We start from the raw sequence: 27,500 nt of genomic DNA, 5'->3' as shown, positions 1-27,500 counted from the left end.
GAGATTTTTTTTTCTGCTGCGCGAAATAAAAGAATGCGTTATATAGAGGTATTCGAAGTGGAACGGATCTGTACCGGGAGAGGCTTCACGCTGTAGACTGAGGGTCGTGAAGGTACCGGCATCCCGACCGGTGAGTAGGTACTCGACGCGCATCTCCAAGTTAGAGTTTATGAGCCATACGAGGGGGTACCCAAAAGAAACCGGACTTATTTTTGTTTGAACTTATTTGCTCACATTTTAAGCACGGACCTTCAATCTCCTTCAAAGTATTCCCCACTTGCAATGATACGCTTGTCAAATCTTTCATTCCATTTTTCAAAACATTGTTTAAATTCATCTTTTCTGATGCTTGACAGTGCCTCCGTCGTTTTTTTCTTCACCTCAGCAACATCAGCGAAACGCTTTCCATTCACCTATTTTTTTCATTCTAGGAAACAAAGAAAGTAGCACGGGGCAAGGTCGGGAGAGTATGAGGGTTGAGGAATAGGGGTCATGCCATTTTTGGTCCAAAATTGTCGTAGAGACAGGGCTGTGTGAGCAGGGGCATTGCCATGATGGAAAAACCAGTCACCCGACCGCCACAAATCTGGCCGCTTCCACCGCACACTGTTGCCGAATCTTTTCAAAACATCCAAGTAGAAAGCCTGGCTAACTGTCTGACCCCGCGGAACAAATTCTCAATGGACGACTCCTCTCACATCGAAAAAACAAATCAGCATTGTTTTGAGGTTTGGTTTCACCTGACGAACTTTCTTGAGGCGAGGTGAATTTGAAGTTTTCCATTGGCGCGATTGTTGCTTTGATTCAGGATTCGATTCAGGAACACTTGAGTTGTCCCCATAGCATCGTCCTTGTACGTCTTTCTTAATATTTCAAGAGTTTCCATTCAACTTTTTCCGAGCAAAAATCAGAATTTCACCGGCGCACGCTGTTCACGAAAATCAGTCATTGCAAAAACGACATTCACACAAAACAGTCGTCACTCTAAAACTCTGCCTAAACTAGTCTGACCACCTTCAACGACGGCACTCGGCTTACTGACTCTGGAATGTTCGTTCTATGCGCTCCTAGTGGCAAAACGCGGTACCACAGAAGCTTTGCCGACCAGAAAATTTAGTCCGGTTTCTTTTGGGTACCCCCTCGTATATGCCTTTTCTAAGCCGAATACACACCGTTGACTGAATGCGGAGCCGGAAGTTTAAATTCATGCCTAAAACTAAAGTGGTCGAAAACCGCTGTGCACTGTGTGCCGCGCATAGGCTTCCGGCAAATTCATCTTGTCGATCTGACGCTACGTTCCCTTTAGTATGCTTATGTTCAGTGGAGTATCTTGGGCAGCTGAGTGCATTAAAGATGAGAGATATTCAGGACAAAAAACGTAGTAATGCTTCGATATTAAAACGACCCCAACGGACTACTGCAGCATTCCTTAGAGCAGTAGCGCTGATTGGCATTCTCAAATGACTGAAAATGCTTGTGATATCTCAATTTACAGTTGGCCTGAACGCGTTATATTTGCGCAAAGGAAAACCGAGGATCGCAGATGCACAACGAGGCTAAGAAATTTCCAGAAAACGTTTGCAATCTTGACTTTTCTAAGACTAATGTGTCGTTATCTTCGCTTCTCAGTCATTACACCCTAGTCAAGTTCTCGTTATGCATAGCTTATCATCACTGGTCTATATTCAAGCATTCTGCCTCTAAGGTATATCAGTCTGCATGAGAATCATAGCAGGAGCACTCAAGTCAAATAATTCCTCGTCTGTGCGGAGGCTTCCAAACGTGGGTGTAACGCGCTGGTCACTCCGTGCAAGGGCTTACCTCCTCGTCAGCACGGCGGCTTTCGCTCAGTTCCCTTTAATGGGTTAACCTTGTCGGGCAGCCTGAGTAGTTGAACGAGCGGGAGGAGCACCGATCGATGCTACTTTCCTCGGAGCAAAGAGATTTAGGCTAAAAGAGCTCTGAGCAGCTATTACGTAATGCGCGCGTTAATCTTGCAGAAGGAACTCCGTGAATACGCGCTTATTGCACAGATAGCCAAAGCTGCCTGCCATTTGATGACTAATCCGTTCCGCCGATTGAAAGAATAAAATCACAGATATTTGCTCCTGGGGGCAGATTCGATCGACGCATCTAGTAGCCTGGACCTGGTCTTGAACTGTATATATGACTTCAAGTATTTACGGCTCTTTCGACTGTGCACAAGTGAGTTACTAGGTTTTCTTGACTATTCTGCGCTGTCTGTATCAAAGCTTGTGGTTCGGAGGACTGCCTCGTTTAGTTAATTGCCTTCCCAAGCTCTCTCATTCCAAAAGAAAGCTGAAAACAAGTCCTGAAATGCTAGGTTTCATTCTGAATTCGGTTACATCAAGTTTAACTAGCCTATACAGCACAGACAGAAGGCTTAATCAGCGACTTCAAAATGGTGGAATTCTCGTCAGTTATAACAACGCTTTAGATGTGCTCTTTAAATAGAATATACCAGACTCAAGGATGTACACTAGAAAAATGCACCGAACTTTAAAATTTCTCATCCACATCACGTGTGATGTTGCGTCGAGGCACAGTAAATTCGGCAGTAAAAGAATCAAACAAAAGGCTGCTAAAGCTGGACTTCAATTAGACAAAACAATAAACCCAAGTTATACGTCAGATCAGAGCAAAAATAACAACACACCACATACATAATCGAGCCACACGTCCATCACGTGAACAGCGCCCAAAGAGGCTCCCCTGTTGCGGTTTATTTACTTTACCATTATTACGAGTACCCAACAAACACCGTAAAACCGTGTTTTCCAGCGTATAAACTGCTTCGATGCCAAGAAGTTTAACGACACAAGCCAGGAGATCACGACCAAGAGGACGTCGAACACTGCAGTTCTTCGCTTCGACTTCCTTCGGGAGGTTCTGCGCGCATTGAACTAAAAACACGCCAGCACGTATGCAACGCTGCCGTAAAGAATGGAAAGAAGCGACCACATGCAGAAACTGGAAGCAAGCCACAGGCTGGTTTGTTTCCTCAGTGGGCAACAGGCGAGCAAGCCGGTACAGGCTCTCGCAAACCGAGCGACTCCCTAGGGAGTCGTGGAGAGGAAGACCCCCGGCTCTCTTGTCCTCCTGAGGACCTCTATATTCGCTTTCTACCGCTTTGTTTGCAGCAGTTCCCCATCTCGGAGGCCGGGCGGTCTTCCGCGCGCGAGCGCTGCGTTTTCGAGCCACAGCTCTCTGGTCCATGTTTGTCGTAAATTTCGCGGCTATTGCGAGCCTTGCCGACCTGCCGACGAAGCCTACGTGAATTGTTGCTGATTCCTGCAGCAGCCAACTTAGATCTTTCATATTTGTTTCGTCCGTTCTATATCCTTGCTTCAGCCTTTACTGCTTCGAGCGCGCGGCGAGTTCTTTTATACCGCGGTTTTACAACTTTCACGACTATTCATCTTGTCTTCCCTATCTTACTTTGCCTGTTCGTTGGGAACGCCGTAAGAATGGATTGCGTCCCATACGGGGAACATATCTGATTTCTTGAAGCGCGGCTCAGGCGCCATGCTTTGTGTCTAGCTCATATCTTTGATTAGCTCTGTTCACAGAGCGTATACGTATATCCCGACAGAAGTTCCGAGTCTGAGTTAGGAATTCTAAGATAAAGAGCAAGAAGCTGCTAAGTGCGCTTCCATATTCATTACAGTTAGACGAATACGAATGAATGCGCCGGAATGACGAAGGAAGAAGAACGGGAGAAGAAAAAAAAGAGAAAAAGTGATGAAAGCGTCCCGCCTCTTGCTGGGACAAAGATGAACATATTATTCTCGAAAATTCCGGAGCGATAAGGCATCTCGGAAGCTCTAAAGGAACAGGGCCGGGAGAAAAACGACCCGGCGCGAGGTTTTTCAAGGTGAAATGAAAAATGGTGCCTGCATGTCGTGGACGTTCCTTCTCTATTCCGGATTCCTCGACGACGTTGGAGAGCGGGAAGCTTTTTGTCTCCTTTCCGCTCGCTCCGTCCTCGTGGCGCCGTTATAAGCGCTTCCTGCGGAAAATGTTGGGTCTTTCGTTTATTTATTTTCTCTTTCTTTCCTTAATCAGTTGGGCTGCTATTTTCTCTCCTGCGACGTTGTTATTTCTCCTCTTCCTCGGCAAATTGTGATATGTGTGAATTTTAGCTGATGCACGTGAAACGACTTTAATGAAAGAACTGCGACTCAAGAGACGTGACCGCCTGGTGCTGTTCAGCATCGTGCCTTCTTCTTTTGGAAGCTGCCAGTTGTTACGGTTGGAAAGAAAAACCGGATCCCGACTAAATCTAGCGCGGGACTTTACTTTGCTTTGGAATAATGCGCGCCACCAGTGGTATTACAAGAATAATTGTCTTCAACGATGAGTCTGCGGAAGTCGCTTTGTTTAGCTTCACGCGCCAGCTATTAAAACGGCCCGGCATCGCCGGCGCTATCTGTAACGAAAGTTGAGCGGAAAACTGCGTGTGCTCTCCTTTTCTAAGAACTAACTACGCGACACGAGACAACGCCTTCGTAGGGTGGCGCGGTACAGCCCCATCTCCCAGCGCCTCCACTTAATTGGCCGGGCAGGCCGAGTAGCTTTCCTGCTGAAGGCTTGTGTCTCTGCATGCGACAGAAACTTTTGTGCGCGCACTCGTGTTTCTATGCTCGCGGTTGGACGCCGTCTAGCACCGATTCAATACTTGCACCGATGTATTCGCTTGGAGGCGATTTTTTTTTACAGTATATAGTACCGTCATGCCTATTTTCGCAGTGCGAACATGAAGAAGGGAGAGCTGCTGGTGGTTCAGCAGATCGTCCAAGAGAACGTTGTGCACGTTCAAGAGCACCGTTCAAGAGCACATTGTGCAAGTTGAGCTCGTTTTGCTTTTGAACATTGCACGTGTGCCTTTTAGAGCTCGTTGGGCTCTTGAAGGCAAGGTGCATGTCACAGGCCTTTTATTTCATTTCATTTGTTGTGTCCTTAAGGGCACGAAGGCATTCCATAAGGAAAGACCGTATCAGTTTCCATACGGCGTTCTGCGTTGAAATCATGCATAACCAAAAAAGTAACATGAACAGAAAACGAACAAAAAACACACAGAAATTTAAAAAAACTACAACAAACAACAGGTCAGATAAAGTAAGCAGTAATATGATGGACTAAATAATATGCATATTCCACAGTACCGAAAGCAAGATAACGAAACTTCTATGAATGATGCTATGAATCATGCTATGAATGATGAGTTTTTATTTTCTCACCCAATGATTTATTATCTGTGCAAAAAGCGATATTTTTAGATGACGAATTCCAGAATATTATTGCGTTGGGGGAAAAAATTAAGTTTTGAGCTGAAGTGCAGCCGCTTATGCGGACTATCGGGTTATCGTGGTTGAGGCGGGAGGACGATCTCAGGGGGAGGGTTAGCAAAGGGCGTCGTCATTTGGTATTGTGATCGAATGCATAAAATAGGCGCCGGCGCGAACAGACATGAGTTTAAAGCTTGTTGCAAGTCTGTCTTCATTTGGTTTTGGTCTCATCTCTTCAGACTTGAAGCTCCACCACGCATTGGGTCTGAGCGTTTTGCTCACGGCACATTCTTGTTACGACAACTGCAGTGAATCGTAAAAATAAGACAGAAAGGAAATATGTTTAGAACATTCTCACGTCCGCTCCGGTACATATTCACGGTGTCGCAGCACAGAACAATAATTTTTTTTTGCGTCAGAACGCGAAATGAAGTTTACATTCTAGTAAAGAAACGTCTGTATCTTTGTCGCCTCCTAGTTGTTCCCCGCGTATTGGGTCGTCTCTCTCGCAAATAAATCAACCCATGGCTGCCAACACTCGTTTCACGCAAACGCATCTCTGAAGCCGCGCGCCGCGCGACATGTAGGAGATAGTCTCGCTTCGCAGGCTGCCTGAATTTTTGCATGTCGGCGGGGAATGAAGACGCCTGTCTTGAAGCAGCCAACTACAATGAACTATTACTCCTTGCCTGGAACAGTACAACTGCCAGGGAACAAACATACATCTCCGGGCTCGACATAGCGAGACTTCCAAATCTATTTTCCCCTTTTCTTTCGGTTCCCCTTTCTTCCTTCCCACTCAGGAAGCGCGCCTTGGGCCTCGAAAGGAAAAGAAGTCGAGGCCATACGCCTCGCGCGCGAACACACTCGGAAGCAGCCATTTCGCGCCTCGCATACCGTTGTTTTCGTCAAGAACCGGCCGCTAAATTAGGGACGAAAAGAGGAGAGAAAGAAATAAGAGGTGCGGCACCCTCCCCCGCAGCCGTCGCCGCTTCGCGCGCGCCTCATATCTCTCTCGAGCCACGGCGCCCTCCGCCTTCCCGCTTTCCCCTATATCTTCCCCACGCAGCTCCCGACGTCGAGTTACCGGGTCTCTCGCCGCGTGGCGCGGCCTCGGCTTTGCGCGCGGAAACCGACGACCCTGTAGTTCTTTCCTGTTTTCTTTTGCATTTTTATGCTTGTTTTGATTTCCTGGCTCCCCGTGCTTGCCAGTCGAATCAGCAGAGAGGCGAGGAAGGAGTCATTCCGCATAAGCGCGGCCCGTATACGCGCCGCGAAGGCGTTCCAAATGCGAGCTGCGCAGCCGACCTCTGGGTCGGAGCGCGTCGCAGGAGCGGAAATCCCAGGCCGTCACGGGTGTAGCTGCAAGTTCTGCCGTACGGCGACAAACTGAGAAGAGAGAGCAGAAGAAGACGTGGGAAAGGTGGCTGGAAAAGCAACAGGACAAACGAAAAGTAAACCTGAAAGTTCGTGGATGCAGCAAGTAGGTGTCTATGATAGCTGCTGTTTATTTTTTTTTCATGTTGCGTTGTCGGCTTTGTTAAAGTTGATTTATTCTTTTCTGGCGCCTCTTTGAAAGAGAGCGGTCCTACACCTGTTTTCACCTCGCGTTTTTTTTTTTCACACCCTTTTAGGAACTTGAACTCCGCCTTCACAAAATGCAACAAAGACGACCGTCGGGGAGAATAATGCAGGAAGTCGTCTCCCCCCCCACCCTCCCCCCCAGCCAACGCTGCCTTTCTTGATAAAAATTTGCGTTTTATCTGTCGACAAAGAACAAGCAGAGAATGCGCATAAGCCAGTGTCGGTCTCTTTCTTGACGTCTTATTTCTTCGTACTTTTTACTTTGCGTAGAAGTCAGCTCGCACTCGCAGCTCCCTTGGCTTTGTTTTCCACCCCACACTTTTGGTTTACGCCCGCGCGCGCGAGCGGCCCTAAAGTCAAACCAAATCACTCCCGCATAAGGGAGAGAACGAGGTGAAGAATACGGGGCTTCGTAGGTTGAAAAAAGAAAAGAAAGAGGTAACGAGAGAGGTTTATAAAACTAGAGAGCAACGGAAGAAGGAAGAAAAAAAAGAAAAGAAACGAAAAGACCGGAGGAGCGAAACCGTCTCTCTTCCCACCCCCGCGCAAGCGCCAAGCTAGGAAGCGGTGCGCCATTAGTATGCGAGTCACCGGTTGCGTTTAGAATGCGCCGGGCCTTGATTTTTCAACTGCATCGCGGCAGAGGGCGCTGCAGAGGTCGTTTTAAAACCTAGGTTGCAGAAAAGAAAGGTGCCATAAGCGAACAAAAGACATTCACAACCGCAGCTGCTGGCCGAGAGGTCGGGAAAATGAAGGACAGAAAGTAAGAAAAAAGAAAGCGAACAAAAAAGAAAAAGAAAAGCGCGAAACCGGGGGACGTGGAACGGGACGCCGGTACGAGCGAGCACTTCCATACAGCATGCTTTGCCACCCATGCAACGGCACGGAGCCCTGAGGTTGCGGCTGACAATTACGGCCGGCAGCTGGTGCTCCGAGTGCGAAACCTTTCCTGCAGGGCCTTACGGCCCGCCTGCATGCATGCATGCATGCATTTTCAGTTATTCGGTGGCGAGAAAGTTTGTATCGCGCCGATGCCTTTTAATGCTGCGAAGAAGGGTGCAGGCTCCCGGCTTTACGATGCTTGTGTGACCTACGCTAAACCGGGCTCTCCGAGCCCAACTTTGCCTGCGAAGACCTTCGGGGAATAATGCGCAGTCTTCTGCGTAGCCCGCGCTTCGCAAGGGCTGGAGGATGTTACGCAGGAAAGGAAATTAGTAACCTCCCTGTTGCACTGGTTACCGTTGCGCGTGAGCGCTAGTATAGTTTACGAGTACGGGCGTAAGCTTGGAGAGACTAAGTGCGTTTCAATTAGCGACCGCGAAAAGATGGTAAGCTGCCAGACGATGTGCTGAATTGGTGACTGTTAAGATACCAAGCGTAAAGAGCCTAACTTTGATGAAATTTAAAAGCAAACGGAGTGCATGCGCAAGAATAAAGGTATATCAAAGGTGAAGGATAAAACAAACTTTACACTTATGCCATTTTCTATTGTTTACATTTCTATTTTGCTTCCCCTTAGTCACTTTCCTCGACTCCAATGATTTTGACTTTGCAGGTTCCTGGGGATATTACCTTATAGTGAAACGCGCCAAATAATTAGAATTAGCAATAAATGACTGAGGATGATAGGCAAATTCTTAATCTACAGTTGAAATTTTTAGGAAAGTTAAGTAACGTTCAATAGTTTTGCGATAGAATATTTTACGCTCACTAGTGGCGTATTCTAAGCCGTGAGCAGGCAGATTTATTTGTTCCAAATACAGCCAAGGGAGGTGAAAGTCACGGGATAAAATTAACCAAAAGTTAACACGACTAGCACAGAAAGCGCATTTGGATGGAGAGGCCGTTGTAGTATCCGCAAAGATGAAGTAGATTAGGCAGCTAAAAAAAATTGATCAAAAGCAGTGCCTACATCATGCACCTTCAATATAAAATATAATCATTGGTGTTTCCATCCAGTATTCACCTGTGGATCCCAAAATTTGAGCGTAGAAGTAGGTACCTTAAAATCATGCTACGCAAGGCTACAAAGATGATGGAAAGAAAAAGCATAGTTGTAAAAGTAAGGGCTAAAACAATAGTGGCACAGTTATGAGAACGACCATAATTTTGTACTACTCTGACTTGAATTAAAGTCACGAGGTGGCCTTGGGCAGACTGCGTAACGCTTAGAATAAAAAATGTAGTCATGTCCACCAGCACTCGAATAGATTTCTGCCGTAATGCACACGTCTCTCCTTTGTTAAAACCTCCTGTTTTTTCAGTGCTATCCCCGAGCCCCAGCGCCCGAGTGAGCAGTTCGCGCCTCACGAGACCATTACACATCTTTCCTCATCTCTATTGATTGACTGAAAACTCTATATTAACGCCAACGATGATTGAAGAGGCTGTTAGGTGGACCTCCTAGTCCGGCAGTCCATTGGTCATGCCACCGCAATGGTCATCGCCACCAGTCCTTGCTCGCGTAGAGGGTCGTCGCTGAGCAGAACTGCCTGCCATTTGCTCTTCGCAGCGGTTTGGTATGGGGATAGGAACTGAACTGGCCTGCCAAATCCATCTGGTATAGATTACCTACCTATGCGCAGTGTGCGCACGGCGAGGTGCGTAATGTCGGGTACCACTGTTGTAGTTTAGATGGTGTGGGGAAAGTGTTTGTCTGTACACTTTGGAGTATGTGTTGGAAGTTCCCAAGAAGGTACGTGTGTTGTATTGAGGCCGTCTGCTGGTTTGCTTGCTACTATTGTTCCACTTCTTTATATTTTTCTGCAAGCCGCTATAAATAACATTGTTTCGTATCTTCCTCAGTCTGCTCTCGTAAAGAAAGCCGCCTTTACTTCGGTTCCATTATTATTGAGGGAAATCCCATTGAAATAAGTGTATTATGCAGAGGCAGTCCTTCTTCATCTACTACCGGTTTCCGTTGTCCTTCAGGCAGTGGGATGAGGATAACATGCATAACCAATCCACCTACATATGCGGCTATGCGCGCTGTGTGCGTTATGTGTGATCATGCATTCAGTACACAGGGCGTACGCTTGAAAGTACACTGCACACAACTTACTTGCGCTGTTTTTATTACATAGCCAGTAGGGGCCAGCTTATGTTATGCGTGGTTCGAACGAAACCTGCGGAAGTATGTGCACAATCTTTTTCTGCCTTAATGAGAGGCAAGCAAGAAAACGGGAAGGAATTTGAGTGCGGTGATGCGGCCGTGTGTTCTCGCCACACAAGTGAAATTGTAAATCGTTAACCAAGGCCTTTGCAGTGACATCGTGTAAACTCTGCGGACGAAAACAAGGAAATATAGGCTTGGGGAAATACGCGTTCCACATTCATCAAGGTCCACAGTGTACAGCGAATGCATCATCATATCCAGCCTGACTACTCTTACATCAGGGCAAAGGCTTCTCCTGTATCTCTCCAATTAACGCTGCTGTGTGCAAACGCGGCCACCTTAGCTCCACAAACTTGTGAATCTCATCTACCCGCCTGATTTCCTACCGCTCCCTGCTACGCTTGCCTTTTTTCGAAATGCAGTCAGTCATCTTTGACGGCAATCGGCTATCTTGTCTTCGCATTACATGCCCTGCCCAAGCCCGATTCTTCATGATTTCTACTTGGATGTCATTGGCCCCTGTTTGTTCCCTAAACCAGTCCGCTCTCTTCCGTCTCATTTCCCTTTTCATAGCTTGCTGCGTTGTGCTCAATTTTAGTTTTATTCTCCATATTTCTGCCCCGTAGGGGACTACCGGTAATATGTACGTGTTATATGTTTTTCTCTTCAGGCATATTGGTAAACTGCCATCCATAATCTGGGAGGATCTACCAAATGCTCAAAACCCCATTCTTATTCTTCTAGTTATTTCACTTTCGGCGCTCGCATCTGCGGTCACTATGTGCCCTAAGCAGCTGGCAAAGCTTTGTCGAGACCAATTAGAGCCAAATTCTGTTCGCGATGGACCGCAGTTTTATCTGCTCTGAATTAAGTTCTCGCTAAAGAAGAGCTTTTCGCCCAAGCCAATCACTGGACATACATACACGCCACAAAAAAAAATGAAAATGTGCTCCAACCTGTTCAAAGAGAGAACATCACACGGTAACAACAAGCCTAACTGCTAAACTCACCAAGATAAAAAAAAAGCAAAAGATTGTCATGAAAACACATAATCAGGTGGTTTTTGCATTTCGTGGCGCGCGCTTTACGCTGCCTCTAGTTGGCTCATAATTTTCAGGGCCACGTAAAGAAGCTCCAAACTTTATCTTAAAGACAAACAAAAAGAACATGAAATCGAAACCCCGTAATCGCGAACCCCAAGACGACACCCGAGAAGCAACCACAATTGCTCGTCATCTCCCGCCGCTTCCCTCGCGCATCAACCTTTCCGCAAAGTCGGCATCAGTGCGGGCTGCCAAGGAGACCGCACAAAGAAAAAGTAAATGGACGACGAACAAAAACAAAGAAAACAATCTCCCGACTAGTAACTAACACGCCAGTCCCTTGTTCGCCGCCCGCTTCTGCGTGATGAAGGAAGGAACACCACATCCGCCAGGCGCAGCACGTGTCCCATTGTTTGAGCGGAGCTGTCTCAATTCCTCGCGATCACCACTCATGACCCTCGCGTGGGCCCAGTACTGGACTCCCCATACCCGCACGCGAAGAGACGCGGTAAGGAGGTGTAAGGGGTGAGGAGGTTAAGGCTGAGGGAGGGTGCGGCTTCGGGTGCAGCAGCCGGATCGCCGCGGCCTCCCGACATTTCCTCTCTCTGCTTGCGGAAACTCCGCCACCGACGCCTCCACCGATGACGCCGACCCCGGGGGGCTGTCAGCAACCGCCGGCCACCGCCGACGGCTCATCTGGCGTGCAGGGCACGGACACCTCGCAGGAAATGAAACCAGACAGAATAGAAAGAAGAGGAGCACCACAAAGGCCCCGCGTGTGCCGGGTTCTCACTTCCCCGTTTCACCTTTTTTTTCTTCACTACATGGGGGAGAGCTGATTGTGCGTGCAAGAGTCCGCACGTGCGTGTTAGCAGGCTAAACTGGCCGTGGGCGCGGTGCCGTCGTTTTTGTCATTTTTTTTTTCTGGTGTCCTCCCCATTTCATGATCATTTTTATTTCTTTAAGATTTAGAGGACACGTCATGTTGTCGTTATTCCTTTTATTAAATGCCACAGGTCGTTACCATAGTCTGCTTTTCCACACCATCATTTTCCATCATTCCAACCCAGGTCGGCTTTCAGCGCAATCCGTTCTACGCTTCTGCCTCCCTCATAAACTTGCTAAATAACACTCCTGGTTTTCTTCGTTTAGTGGCAAGTGTTTGGCGAACGAAAGAGTCGAATGGGGAAGGAAGCATGGATTAATGAGGTCTAAGAGCCTGGGATGTTGTTTATCTTATATAGCGAAAGTTGTACTGAAATATTTCATTACGCACCGATTATTTCCTCCCTCCACTACTTGCCGTAGGTGGATGGCAAAAATAGACTTCCATAACCATTCCGCTTCGGTGAAAGGGATGACCCCTTCGCTGTGAAAGAGAATACTAGCTACTGAAGCCAGAGCGCTGCGAAATACAGTGGAAAAGCAAGGATGTTAATCTGCTGTTCTCCATACAAGGCTGCGGAAAATATTATTTAGGCAGATACCGGACCGTCGGTGTGGATGTGGACGAGATGTGTACAGTCGGGGACAAAAGTCTCCGGACCACGTGTTCCTCAAACGAAGCTTATAACTCTACTATCAGACAGTGGCTCGAGATCGTACTTGTGGAGATGAAAGAACAAAAATTTAACTTTTAGCTCCAAAAGTGTGGTCTCCAGCCACGGAGACGAAGCTGATAGCAGAGCTATCAGCTTCGTTAGAGGAACACGTGGTCCGGAGACTTTTGTCTCCGACTGTACCTCTCTATTTTTATACATCTCGGTCTTCTTCGTAAGCCAACTTTCTCAAAAATCGTCTGAGCACTTGACGCTATTTCAGTGCTTTCTTTACACGCAAAGTGAAGCCACCGAGGCGAGGAGTGGCCTTAGCGCCGTTTCTGAGGCCCATCTGGCGGCAAAGTTGCTTATGAAGAAAAAGAGCGCTCGGGACGTCGTTCGAGGAGATGAAAGGGAAGAAATCAAGACCCGTGTCGCTGAGCGAAGTTTGATAGCTCCCAGGTGGCGATCGCCGGCCACGTTAAACCGTCCTCTTCTGCGCTCACACATTTTTGCTATCATCTATGTCGCAACTTCAGAACCCGTCGTGTCGCCTGTCGCTTGAGATGAACAGAAAAAAGTGGTCCGGTAGTTAGCCCGCCTTCGCACTGGAACAAGAGGCTTCGGAGGAAACATTGTGCTGTCATTAATTCTCACGCAGAATGGCATTAATTGCGCGTTAATTTTCTTTTCACAGCGTGCCTAAGTGGCATTTTGGTGGTGAAGAAGGCAGCTGCCACGCGAGGTTTTGTCTTTCGAACGCTTTCGGAGCGCGTGGAACGCATCTTCTTATATATTTCCCTCTTTCTTTGGACAGGAGCTCCGGACGTACTAATTATAAAAGAGCTAAGCCTGACAGAAAAGTCAATGACTTGAGAAGTTAAGATTTAAGCCAACAGCTGCAGGAGAAGGGATGAGCCCATCTGTTTTGTTTCTTTGCTCGAAGCAACGCTGTGTCCGTGTTTCGAAGCAATCTTGCACTTAAAAGGCCAATGCGTGAGTACGAAGAACCGGTGATAACTCTCATGGTTTGCGTCATAATTGCACTTATGGGTACATTGATACATACCAACTTCTTTAATAATGTCCGTATGCTCATATACCTGCTTGCTTTATAAACATTTCCGTTTTCGCTAGAAAACGGACTACGAGAGCATTGGATGTTTACCCAGTACAAAGGTTAGCGAAAAAAAATTAATCTTTTTTTTTTGCCCAGGAGTGCAGTTCGAAATATATGCACATTCAAAACCATTGCAAATAGAAAACTCATCATGCGGGTCAGTTAACACACATTCTTCGATTAGTGCCCTGGTTTACCCGAGGTTTGCCTGTACTGTCTTCATTTTATCTTTTGTGTGGGTATTCTGGAATCGCTAAAGCTATTTCCTGTGCCTAAATCTGTCGAAACTGCAATTTACGGCAAAGACAAGTGTATTTCTTTAGCTGCAATATATTCTCGCGCCTTCAGGAATCCCCGTCAAGAAGAAAAAAAATTTACAAACCTCTTCTCTTACGGTACTTACATGCATGCATTGAAGAAAACATGTGAGTATTCTTATTACGGCAAATTCCTAGAACGCATTTCTTGGAGTTTCGTTCATCTGTCTATCAAAATATTCTCAATCACGTAATATTCTTTTTCTTTCTATAGTGCTTCGTTTGCGTGTAACGGTATCACACATGGCAGGGTATAGCATAGGTTTAGGTTTAGGTTTATTGGGGTTTTACGTCCTAAAGCGACTCGGGCTATGAGGGATGCCGTTGTGAAGGTCTCCGGAAATTTCGACCACCTGGGGTTCTTTAACGTGCACTGACATCGCACAGTACACGGGCCTCTAGAATTTCGCCTCCATCGAAATTCAGCTGCCGCGGCCGGGATCGAACCCGCGTCTTTCGGGCCAGCAGCCGTGCGCCGTAACCACTGAGCCACCGCGGCGGGGCCTTGCATAGAGCAAGTTATTATCAGAAGAGAACAAAATAATAAAAGTTGGGACAACGAAAAGTATTAAGTCTCCCGCTGTGCGCGGTCGTTGTGAAACTGCGGCGATGCTTTCATCGCGGGGTCTCTAGAGGGCGCGGCCGTGCCCTTCTATCTCGCCCGCCGTCGCTGCCACGTCCACGTGATATATATATATATATATATATATATATATATATATATATATATATATATATTTATAGAGCCCTGTATATATATATATATATATATATATATATATATATATATATATATACACGACACCAGGCCCCGAATCTGCAATCAGGAACCGTGTCCTACAAGCTCAGGCATCGCTACGAACCGCCGCGAGCAATTTTGTGATGACGCTTTTGTGATGCGCGCTACCCTCGAGGATTCGAGAACCACGGTTGCAACACCATGGGAATTCACTGGAGCCGCGAAAAGCAGCGCTGACACTTTTATTTTGCCTATTTTTGTTATTCCTTTTTGGTTCTCGGCTCCTCTAAGCGTTGTATGGCGGAAAGAGTTGCAAGAAAAGAACGACCAAAATACGGCAGCTTCTACTTTACCTCGCGTGACTGTCGACTGTAAAGTATTATGAGCAGAGAAACTGCGGCAAAGGTATTACTAAAGGCTTGCTTTTATTGTTACTCAGGCGCACAGACCAAAATAGAACGGCGAAGTGAACCCTTCTTGGCGAGAACAGCAGATTTTACATGTTCTTTATTCTGCGAAAATGGACTTATTATTTTTGAGGCGCCATTGTTTCGAGTTTTCTTTTCAATCGACCATACGCTATAGCGCTTGCCGCCATGCATTCATTTCGTTTTGCCGTGATGGGGTGAACGATCAAGGTCTAATGTCCGTAGCATATCTAGTATTTTCTCGCATATACGGGTACATTGTCTCATTTTCAGAATGAAACTTATTACATGACACGTCCTTGTAGCTTGAAGGAACTGGTGAGCGCTAAAAATACGGAATAGGGACGAACACACAAGACGAAGCGCTTCGTCCCTATTCCGTATTTTCAGCGCTCACCAGTTCCTTCAGGTATGTATTTCCAACTAGCCCCAGTAGTAGCTCTTTTGTCCTTGTAGCGTCTTATATCTGGTCTCTAAATTTGGCGCTTCATTTTCTGTTCCACGGCACGATGATCAAGATGCGCGCCATTTTCAGTTTTCTTTTTCTTTTTTACGTTGTGTCTGACTCACTTTACTTTCTGACACTTTGTTTCTAGTTGAAGCGCGGTGCCATTCCGCGGTTGTCCGGAAAAGCGCGCATTTTTCACCCGGTCAGCGCTTGCCCGCCGGTGGCTCTTTATCGCTCCGCCTCCTCCTCTCCAGCGAACGCGCTCGGTGCCAGTGACGAATAGCGCTCCGCTGAGGCACCAGCGCACTCGCGAAGGCGGCTTGTGATGAATCGAACGACAGGGGCGTTTGGCCCCTTCACGCTCTCGCCCGTGCAGCGCTTTCCACGGCTCTCGCCCTCGCGCCTCCCGACCTTTCTTCCCCATTTTCCCTCCCCCCCCTCCCCATACTCCCGACCTGCCTGAAATGTCATTTCTGCAATTCTTGATCTTACTTTCGTTTTCCAGACTTCGCCGTGCTGCCTTGGGCGAAATTAAACTGGGTCACTGGCGACCCGCGCCGGGTGAGCCCATACTTCATGCCCTTTATCGTGGCCCCCGGCTTTTAACGAAGAGTTAAAAAAAGCACAAAATTTTTGAACAACTATATCACCACCGAGAGTGGAGTGTCAGTGCCGTGCCTGATAGGCTTTTAAGGTTGCGGGCTTCCTTTCTCGTTTAGTTTTTTTTTTTTTTTTTTAGGTTGCGAAGAATAATACCGGAAAGCTGAATACGGCGCACGAAGGACTGAGTAAGGACCGCCGGGAGCATCAATTCTGATTTTCTTGTTCTGGCATGCTGGAATATGTAGGAATATGCAGATGGAGTCGCCTAGGTCCAGGCTTGTATCTGCTTGCATTTGCGCACTGTGCGAGATGACGACGGTGCAAGTATGATATCTCAGCCCAACGAACGAATGAATGGCCCAGCAAAGCAAGCATGAAAAAATCTTTTCGCTAAACTTTAAACATTGTTTAACGCACCGCCCATAGAGATTCGCGCTGTTCTGCAATATAGATACTGCCTTAATTGCTTTTCAGCGTGAAAGCGGTGTTGGCCTCTTAAGCTGGAAAATGCCGGCGTGCGATGAAGCATGTGAAGTTAGTCGCGTGATGTGGGAAATTGCGAGAAATACACGGCACTCTAAATGAGGGTGACCTAGGTCAACATGGAGAAAAAAAATAGCATTGCCACGATTAGGTTTCGGACCAATGGCGGCACGAAGAGATCAGCTTCGCTGGCCACATTTTTTTTAGGGGTGTATGCTATCGCTGCAGCCGATCAAGCTTCGTGTTAAATAGCAACACACCTTTGCACTGTGTACTGCACGTCGTAGTTTTCATCAACTTCCATCCGTGCGCAAATCGCGAAAGGAAAGGAAATGCACTTTCAGGTAAGTCGCGTTGGTGTCCACCTGCAAATACGTGCTTTCGCACAATACTTCGTTGTTAGCGAATTATTACATCCAGCTCGTTCGTTACTAACGCCAGATCTTTACTCCATATGAACAATATCCTAACTGTTTCAGAGCTCATCAAATTTCATTTAGGTATATTGTTCTTCAGAACCATCAAGAACCAATTACCAACAGTTGAGTTTTTATTTTCCACACTCACGAATTCCAACACTACCCGGTTTGCTTCTAACAACAATTTCCTCCTACCTAAAGTTCGTACTAACTATGGCAAGCAGACTGTTCAGTATTCATCGATTTCACTATGGAACACCTTACCTTTGAATGTTAAAAACTCGCGTTCAGTATCTAATTTTAAACACACCTTAAAACAATTCTTGATAGCAGACAGTTGACCATTAGTTCCTTTTGTTTCTTTATTTTTTTATCTTCTTCCTTTTTTCTTTTTCTTTGTAGTTTGTGTTCCTTAGCTTGTGTTCATTGTCTACAAATGTTTCTATTGTGTCTTAATTGGGTACCACCTTTCATTCTTAAAATGCTGCGCTTAATTTACTTAACTCAATGTTATTATGAACAGGAGGTCCCCTTTCAGTCATTCGACTATGGGAACTCTTTTTGCATATCATTGTTCAATTAATTGACTAATAAAAAATTCTGATTATGATTCTAAACCGCCAGTAATTTTTTTTTTATTTTAGTGAGCTAGCACACAAGCTCACGCTTAAAGACGTTTGCCGTTCTGGTTCTCCGCTTAACAGGTGTCTGCCACCTGCCACGATGGGCAGGTGGTGATGACGTCACAAATTCACCCGACCTAAGTGGCAAGGGGACTACGTGCTTTGCCGCTCACAACGCCGCCGCAGCCCAGGAGTACGGCGACAGAAAATGACGACGCTGGATTTTCTGCAGAACGCGAACCGTGAATACCCTTGCAGAGAACGACTGTAGTAAACGTTGTGTTATGCATCGACTGTGCTTCATCCATGCCATGCAAACACAGACAACTCACGAAATACATAAGATATACCGCTTTAATCACATAACGCAGTGAAGAGTAACAAAGCATAAACACAATAAATAATTCAAACCCAAGATAAACAATGCAAAGCCAAGATAACCAAAGCAATAAAAATAGATACACAGTGCTGGCGCACCCAATTCGCATTTGGCCGGGCAGCAAAAATTGACCGCCATTTTTTTTTACCTCCGCTTTGCTTACTAGTAATATTGTTGAGTTTCTGGCCTGTGCTGGATTTAGCCGACAATAGAGCGTACTTTCGTTTTGAGGAGACGTATGCCAGTGCTTACTATTGATTATTAACTGTGATTGCCCTTATGTACACCGCGTTATTCGTGCATCTTGTTTACCTCAGGGAGAATTGAGAGAAGTATGATTGTGCTTCGGGGAGGCTATAATTATCTGCCTCAGTGGAGAGGGAAGAGGAATTAAATCTTTACAAAAAAAAACAAACATTGGTGCTGTCTTGCATGCACAATAGTTCGTCTAGAGCTCAAATAATTAAAAAAGAAGAACAGGCATTCGCTTTCAAAACAGACGCCTTAAAAGGCGTAGGAACAGCTACGAAACATCCGCGGTCCTTTACTTTATTGCATACAGCTATCCGGCAGCATTCAACTCTGGTCCAAATAAGAGGCCGGATTACACTTTGAAGAGCACTCCTTTCTATTACCACCATCATGAGAGTTCGTCTTCTCTTTTTTTCTTTTTCCTTTCTTCCTCTCTTTATTATTTTCGCTCTGCCTGCATCTCACTTCCCCTGCGACCAGTTCGCAACGAAACGCTGCCGCCGAGAGCGGAACGCATTTTCGTCAGACGAGTCGACGAGCAAAGTGTCAAAGTGCTTTTACAAGCAAAGGAAGGAGTTTCTTTCCGGGCCGCTGTCGCCCGAAGAAAAACGCAAAACAACACTCCAAAACGACCAAAGCAGCCAAAAAGAAACTTTTTTTTTTTTTAGAAGTGCGGGGTTACACGGAGAAGAAAATGAACCAGAGGAGGAGGCCAAAAGTTGGCCGAAAAAGGAGGAAAACAGAAAACCAAAGGGAACGGACAGAAAACAAACCAGCGCGTTGCTCGTGGGATGAAGAAAAAAGGGCCCACGCCGGTCGTTTATCTGGCCGCCGAGATGGCCCGAGGAGGCATCAATCTCGGAGACCCTCGTGTAGGGGGCGCGCTACGACGGGCCTAGCCTCCCCATCGCGCGAATGGCGAGGGAGACCCGTGGCTCTGCCCGCGGGTGTTGTGGCTCGTCCTTGCACACTACTCAGCCTGGTCTCCGCGCGGCCCTTGCCTCCTCCCGATCCCCGTACCACCAGCGCGGATCCGGAGAGCGAATGCAGGATGAAGGCTGGCAGCCAGCCTTAGGCGTGCATCGTTTCACGAGTCGCGCATTCGCATACGTGTAAGCACACACAAACACGCACCAACGCTGTGATATAAGCGTCGATTCACCACTGGACTGGCTGTCATGGTGTTCATGGTTAAAGAATGCAGCGCGAAAAAACAAGAACAAACGATGAAGTGGACAGGACTGGCGCTGTCCTGTCCACTTCTTCGTTGGTCCTTGTCTTTTCGCGCTGCATTCTTTAACCATGATCACTGACCAACAAGCCCAAACAGCCACTTTAGGTCATGGTGTTCCCGGCTTCTGTCTGGAAGCCGTCTATTTTGGCTAGTTTTCATAACAAAGCAGGTGGTCGAAATTTCCGGAGCCCTTCACTACGGCGTCCCTCATAGCCTGAGTTGCTTTGGGACGTTAAACCCCAATAAACCAAACCATAACAAAGCTTTGCCAGAACAAAGGTTGGCCAGTTTCAAATCACAGAACGTAAGCAAGCTCGGTTTAATGTCCCGGAGCTGCATACACGTGGTATCCGAGAGACGGCTTAGTGGAAAGCTCCGAATCAATAGAGAGTTTTAGCCGCAGTGTACGGTATATACGGTAACTTCGGCAACTAAGTGTCTAGGCAAGCCTGGCAATGGCAGCAACGGGAACGTGTTGTCGTATTTGCCGTACGGCTCTCCGACTACTCTAAAGCTTTCCAATTTCGACCAGTCGGGGTCCTTTAACCTGAGATGACATAGCATAGCACGTGGGTGCGTTTTCGTTCACCTACGCCGAAATACAGCATGTGCGGCGTGTATTTGACAGTGCGACATGGGGCTGAGTGGTCGTACGCCATATTCGCTGAGCCACCACGGCTCATAACGAAATCAGATTAGGGAGCGTTGTTGAAACAAGACGGTGAGATAAGGGCACAATGAAATGTGCATTCTGCTCGCTGGTCGTTCGCCTTTAAGTAAGCACTCCGTCCCACCAATTTAATCTGAAGTGCCTGAATGTCATAAAATTTGCTTTCTTCCGTTGATTGTTTGCATAGAAAAAAACCACTTCTTTCAACCGTACTATCTGAATTCAGAAAACCGACACTTTACAAATACAGAAGATAAACCTACTGATGCAATTTTACGACCATTTGGCGTATGGTTCAGTAGTTAATGCTGCCTAGTCATATTTATATAGCGGAATCATTGCTATAAACGAGAGCATTCGTTGAAATGATGGATCGACATTTCGACACATACTTGTCAAGAATGTCTGGAGAGCACCTGGGTTTGTCGTATAAGGTAACCCTTCCATGAGAAAGTCAACTGGAGGTCAATAAATTTTTGTACACATTTTATGGTGATACTAGTGATTGTATCAATAAGCTTTAGACCGTCTTTAGCAGAAAGGAAGGCGAAAATACGCGCCAGCTTCAACATGGGCACTTTTTTAAACGGGTCACTTAGAATTCATTTAAAGAGACGACTTATAATTCCCTTCCCGTGCACACCTTTCCTGCGGCTATAGAAAAAAATATATAGTGAATTGCGAAAACTAAAGTGCCAATTTCTGCACTAAAGAGACAATTGGTTCGTCCCACAAGTTCGTCGGTGTTCTCGCCAGGGGAGAGAATCCTCCCGAAATGTCGGTTATTTCTTTTCCTTCCAACTTCGCTTACGCTGCTGCGGCTCCGCATCTGTCGCTCCAGCTGCTCGCGCACCTCCTGCTCTTGCATGTTTCCCTTTCTTCTTTTCCTTCTATCCCCCTTTTCCTTACTTCCCTCTGTGCGCGCTCACATTGATTGAGATGGAAATGCTGGCGCTGACCGGCCGATGCTCGGGAGGCCCGCCTGCCCGCGCTCTTGGGAGCCCCGCGGTCTGCTTTGCGTTGAAAGCCAAGTCAGATCGACATCTCTTATGCAACGGGAAGAACGCGAAGAAGACTGGGCACGGCGGCACTACCGGCATGCGGTGGAATAATCATTTTGCCTTCATTGTGCAGATGGTCATCGGAGCGCTGCCTCCGACCAGCGCCAGCATCAGCCACTTGCCCGAGGAAAATGCCTTCGATCGCGGAATCACCACCGCCAAGTTCCACGTGCGAGACGCGCTGACACCGCATCTGGATGTTAACTGGCTACACCGATCGTCACCGGGCACATGCGCGGACCACTGCACGCACAGATCGCTACCAGCGCCACCGCAGATCAACAGTATATACTGCCTTCCCGAACATCACGATGTCACTGGGCACGGCGGCACTACCGGCATGCGGTGGAATAATCATTTTGCCTTCATTGTGCAGATGGTCATCGGAGCGCTGCCTCCGACCAGCGCCAGCATCAGCCACTTGCCCGAGGAAAATGCCTTCGATCGCGGAATCACCACCGCCAAGTTCCACGTGCGAGACGCGCTGACACCGCATCTGGATGTTAACTGGCTACACCGATCGTCACCGGGCACATGCGCGGACCACTGCACGCACAGATCGCTACCAGCGCCACCGCAGATCAACAGTATATACTGCCTTCCCGAACATCACGATGTCACTGGGCACGGCGGCACTACCGGCATGCGGTGGAATAATCATTTTGCCTTCATTGTGCAGGTAAGAAAAGAATTTGGAAATTGTTACCGTTCAGATGACCGCTTTCTACTAGTGCTGCCGTGCCCGCAGCTTCAGAGTATAGTGCACGATACTGCAGTGTTTCTTGGAAAATTGTTGCTTTTAGGAGGTGATGTGGAAACTAACCCTGGCCCTGAACTTGCGCAGATTGCAAAACAACTAAAGGACATTGCTTGCGACATAAAAGACATAAAAGAGAAACGACTCACAGAAATAGATAAGAAACTGGATGCATTGTCAGTGTTAGAAACCAAGATTACGTCTTGCCAGAATGAAGTTTCCCGCATGACTAAAATTATTGATACACTAGAAAGACGGATTGACGATTTGGAAAACCGGAGCAGAAGATCGAATCTAATAGTGTATGGCTTAGAAGAGGAGGATGAAGAGAACAGCGAAACTCTAGAGCAGGCTGTTAACACAAAAATTATTCAAGATACTCTGGGTCTTGACCAGGTCGCCATCGAACGAATTCATAGATTAGGACGACCAGAGAGCAACAAGATCCGCCCGGTTATCTTTAAACTATTAGATTCGAGACAGAAGACAGCTATATTGAAGAACGGTCGGAAGCTAAAGGACACAAGATTCTGTATTGGCGAAGATTTTTCCCCCAGAATTCGTGAAATCAGGAAAAATCTTTGGGCGAGCGCGAAAGAAGAACGCGAAAGAAAAGAAAAGGTGTCCTTGGCCTTCGACAAGTTATTCATCAACGGCCGTGCATATGTCTGGGACTATGAGAAGAATAATCGAGTACCTCTGAAGGAACATGATGGGAAGACCAAACAACCACCTCTGGAAAAAAACTCTACCGATCTAAGCCCACCAATGACTCGACGGGGAGCACGGTCAAAGAATTAACGGTTATCAATATCAATGCGAGAAGCGTTATAAATAAAGTCGAATCCCTAGAGACTGTTCTGCTTGAGCACGAACCAGATATAGTTGCGATTACTGAAACCTGGCTCTCCCAAGATGTCAGCGACGATGAAATTGCTCCACCGAACTACGAACTTGTCAGAAAGGATCGCGCCTCCCGCGGTGGTGGCGTGGCACTTATGATACAAAAGCGCATCCCATTTGTCATGCTTCCTGAAATAACCGGCGCTGAAGCTGTTTTCTGCAAAGTTATTTGCAACAACACTAACATTATAATTGGCAGCTTCTACAGGAGCCCTTCTTCTGGACACGAATGCATATCGGTAATTCAAGATTTCCTCCAGCAATACTGTTGTAACTCGCGAATCATTCTAATGGGCGATTTTAACCTACCAGATGTCGACTGGACTACCATGCATCACACTTCAATTATCTCCGACGCTGTAATTAATTTGATGATAAACTTTAACCTCCATCAAATAGTTCTCGATCCTACACGCGTACAAGGCTCAACAAAAAACATTCTTGACTTGATTTTAATCAGTGAACATTTCCCCGTCCATCGTGTTGCAACCCACGTCATCGAAGGCATCTCAGACCATAAAATCCCAGTTTGTGAATTACCGCTACAATGCACCATGACATGCCACTGTCCAACCACCACCATAAAAAACTTTGCAAAGGCAGACGACGCAGCTATCCTAACTTATCTCGCCCATGAATTCGACAGCTTTGCCGAGAGCGCATCAGATAGATCTACAAACATAGACACTACATGGCTTATCTTTAAACGCGCTGTACAGTACTGTATGACTAACTTTGTCCCGCTCAAGATCAAACGCATCGCTAAAAATAACCCTTGGATCACTAGAGACGTCATTCACGCGCAGCGTCATGTAAAGAGGTTACGCAAAGCTATCAAGACCAAAGGTGGTAGCCATTTGAGGAAATCTAAATTAAGCAGTGCCGTTAAAAAGCTCAAACAGGTCACGAAACAAGCGAAAGACTACTACTTCAACGTAACTTTCCCAAGTTTTTTGAGAAATAATCCACACAGGTTTTGGAGCCATTTTCGTGGCCATAAAACGGTGCAGTCCGGTCTCTCTGTAGAAGATAAGGCCAATACTGCTAATATGTACAACGATTTCTTCTTTTCAGTCTTTACTAAAGATAACGGCATAATCCCCGACTCCTGCAATTTGCCCCTGCTAAATATTGAACCTCTCAGAATTACCGATGACGGGATTTTCAATCTTCTGCTGAACCTAGATCCAAAAAAATCAACAGGTCCGGATGATATTCCAAATGAGTTTTTAAAAAGATATGCCGAATGGTGTAGCAAGTACCTTGGTATTATCTTTCGCAAGTCTATTTCATCATCAAGGCTGCCCAGAGACTGGAAAACGGCAAAGATCATACCTATTCATAAATCAGGGGACACTACCTCACCCTCAAACTATAGGCCAATCTCTCTTACAAGTACATCATGTAAAATTTTGGAACACATAATTTCGAAGCACATAACCGCATTCCTGGAGCGCAATAGTATATTGACACCCCATCAGCATGGATTCCGACGCAGGTTATCAACCGTTACTCAACTAACAGAGGTTGTACACGATCTAGCACTTAATATTAATAACTGTAGCCAGACAGACATAATATTGCTCGATTTTTCAAAGGCATTCGACTCTGTATCACACAATAAGTTGCTAGGAAAACTAAAAACTGTTATCGGGGAAGGCGACTTACTATCTTGGTTAGAAGATTTTTTGTCAAATCGGTCTCAGTTTGTGGTTTTTGAGTATGTTTCATCCAAAACAGTTCCAGTAACGTCGGGCGTTCCTCAGGGATCAGTCCTTGGTCCATTGTTATTTCTGCTCTTCATCAATGACATAACTAATGACATTGATTGCAACATTAAGCTCTTTGCAGATGACTGCATTCTTTACAAAACTATTAACAACCGCGAAGACCATCTGTCGTTAAACAGTTCTCTAAAAAAAATAACAGAATGGTGTAACACGTGGCAAATGACAATAAACACTAAAAAATCCGTTTGTATGACAGTAACAAGAAAAAAATTCCCGTTTTGCTTTTCTTACTCTGTAAACGGCGTTCCATTAACGAAAACTAAACACCATAAATATCTAGGTATTACGCTGTCTTCTGACCTGAGGTGGGACTCTCACATTGCTAACATCACGTCTACTGCTTTACGGAAACTTCTCTTTATCAGGAGACGCTTGCGGTCCGCACCAGTATCTTGTAAACTCCTTGCCTACAAAACCCTTGTAAGGCCAGTCTTAGAATACGCGAACACAGTCTGGTTCCCCCAATCAATAACTAACATCACAAAACTTGAGGCTATACAACGCAAAGCCCTACGAATAATTCACAATAAATACAAGCGCACAGATTCCCCAACATTGCTTGCAGCTTCATCCGGTCTCCAAACATTATCCGCAAGAGCAAAACAAGCGCGCTTAAAATTTTTGTTTCAATTATTACACGAGCATTACAGGATAGATGTGAAAAAATACGTGACGTACTCACAATCGCCACCTTCACGGCACAAACATACGAACACACTAACCGAGTATATGTGCCATAATGACACGTTTAGGCATTCCTTTTTCCCTCTCTCCATTAGTGAATGGAATCGCTTGGATCGTGCCATCACCTGCACTCAATCCTTATCATCATTCGTGTCACAGATAGAGCATTTGCCGTAATGCACAGTGGCGATGCAGCAACCGTGACTGCAAATCTAGGCAAGAAGACAACCCCTTCTAACTTGTCATGTATGCGATTTTGAGTGCATTTTGATATTGTGCCTACCATTGTCGATGATCTGTTCTGTATATCCTTTTGCTATGGCCAATTCACTTTTCCCTACCTTTGTTTTGATGCCATGTTTGCTGCCTTTGAATAATATGTTTATATTTGTTTTTTGCACTGTACTAATTGCCCCTGCTACGGTCTTGCAATAAGACCAGCAGTATTGTAAATAAAATAAATAAAATAATAAGATGGATGTCTTCCCGCGTAATTCATAGCACAAACAATGACTCTCCCTTCCTCTCTCTCCAAGGGCGCCTTTCCGCGAGGAACTGCCTGTTTTCTTTTTTTTTTCTCGTATTTGTTTGTTTCGTTCGCGTAATGAGTAAATAGCGCATCCATGACACGCCTTAGGGCGAACCTACACAGAGCGGTAAGATGCCTCTCTGTACTCGCAGCGCATAGGTTAAGTGCTCTTTCGCTTTCATCAAGACATGTTGGCAGCGATTTTTCTTCCCCATGACAGTCATTAAGTGGCGCTATGTCCCCGCTTTCAAGGAAAGAAAAGCAAATTATTCAGTCCAATGTTAACGAATACTGTCGGTCTCACTGTGAACTGCTTTTTTAGCCGTGTTATAGGCCAATACGCAGTACGCACGGCAGCATACTGGGTTATGTAGAGCCTTTGCCAAAGTAAAGAGAGCGGTGGATTTTGATCTGAGCCATAACTTGGGGCTCGTTACGTATGCTCAGTGTTTGTAATATATAGAAGCTAACATGGCTTCTCCTCCTGCACCCTCCAAAGCTTACGAGTTCCATGAATTTTGTACAGACAGACTTAATGCCTTAGAAGAAGCCTCTTAGGCTCTTTGCCTTTTTTAAGGGCTGTACCTGTTTTCCCGAGCATTAGCTTATCAGTGATTCAGGCTCTGTTTTGTTGCACCTGCATACAAGCCCGAATGCAACAGGAAGCTTGATTTCTTTTATTCTCAGCCGAATGAATTCTCATAGAAACGCCAGCTGCTATAGTTTTCAGTGAAATCTGATAACTCGTTCAGCCGCTGAAAATGACTATACCGAGCTGGGACACTGCAACGATACTTTTTTTTTTCTTTACCGCTAATGTAAATCATTTAAGTGCATCGCGCCACCTCCGGAACCCTGGAGCCATGTGGAGCGTCAGCAGTTTATTGTGTCTATGAAGCTACGCTCGTGGGATCAAACATTTTCTTGCAGATACCTCCTGTCTGCCCGTTAAGTTTTCTTCTGTGCTAACAGGTCTTTTTTCACGGCCGTATATGTCTTCTGGTTTGAAATAGCTTCAAGAGGAACATATATAAAAAAGAAGGCTTCACTGCCGACGAAATCTCGATACATAAGGCTCTTCATCGAAATTGCCGTTTAACAGCCAAATTTGAACTCCTGTGGTTGATGTGCATATCAATAGAATGTTTTATTACCTTCTCAGTATAAATACAGCGGAAAGCTGGTCTGGTTCGTTCCGTACAGAACACCTGCGAGCAGGGAACACCACCAAATTCCATTCTGCGGTGCACCATCCAGTTTGATTCATATCTTTCTGTTTTCTAAAACACGCATAGGTGAGCTCAGCAGCAGAAAAAAAAAGGAATGCTGTCCAATCGTCAAACAAACCATTGTGGAGGCTCCTTGCGGTGCCTTTCTTGGTGTCTAATTTACATCGCTGCTTCCCCGTCATCGATGGGAATTGTCATTTCCTCTGCAAAGCAACGCGGCGTTCTTGTCCCACGCTTATGTCC

General features: G+C 46.2%; 2 protein-coding genes across 3 annotated transcripts in view; one reads left to right on the top strand and one right to left on the bottom strand.

Moving 5' to 3' along the window:
• LOC149339222 (B-cell receptor CD22-like) overlaps positions 1-27,500 on the bottom strand; it is a 223,245-nt gene that overhangs the window by 95,009 nt on the left and 100,736 nt on the right. The gene's annotated exons all lie outside the window — the stretch shown is intronic.
• LOC149339223 (uncharacterized) lies at positions 21,403-23,058 on the top strand. Its single transcript, XM_089550006.1, has 2 exons — positions 21,403-21,534; positions 21,742-23,058. The coding sequence occupies exons 1-2, from the start codon at positions 21,403-21,405 to the stop codon at positions 22,921-22,923; spliced, it is 1,314 nt and encodes a 437-aa protein (XP_089406132.1). The 3' UTR covers positions 22,924-23,058.

The sequence above is a fragment of the Amblyomma mixtum genome, chromosome 6 (genome assembly GCF_055824585.1).
Source record: "Amblyomma mixtum isolate Tamu chromosome 6, ASM5582458v1, whole genome shotgun sequence".
Classification (NCBI taxonomy): Eukaryota; Metazoa; Arthropoda; class Arachnida; order Ixodida; family Ixodidae; genus Amblyomma; species Amblyomma mixtum.
The sequence above is the reverse complement of the archived record's forward strand: the minus strand, read 5'-3'. Positions and strand labels throughout refer to the sequence as shown.

What these genes read in the sequence shown, in the direction of transcription:
- LOC149339223 (XM_089550006.1), top strand. Translation starts at nt 21,403, where the DNA reads ATGCGGTGGAATAATCATTTTGCCTTCATTGTGCAGATGGTCATCGGA. An exon ending in TCACCACCGCCAAGTTCCAC is followed by an intron (nt 21,535 to 21,741) that starts GTGCGAGACGCG and finishes TTCATTGTGCAG; the next exon opens with ATGGTCATCGGAGCGCTGCC.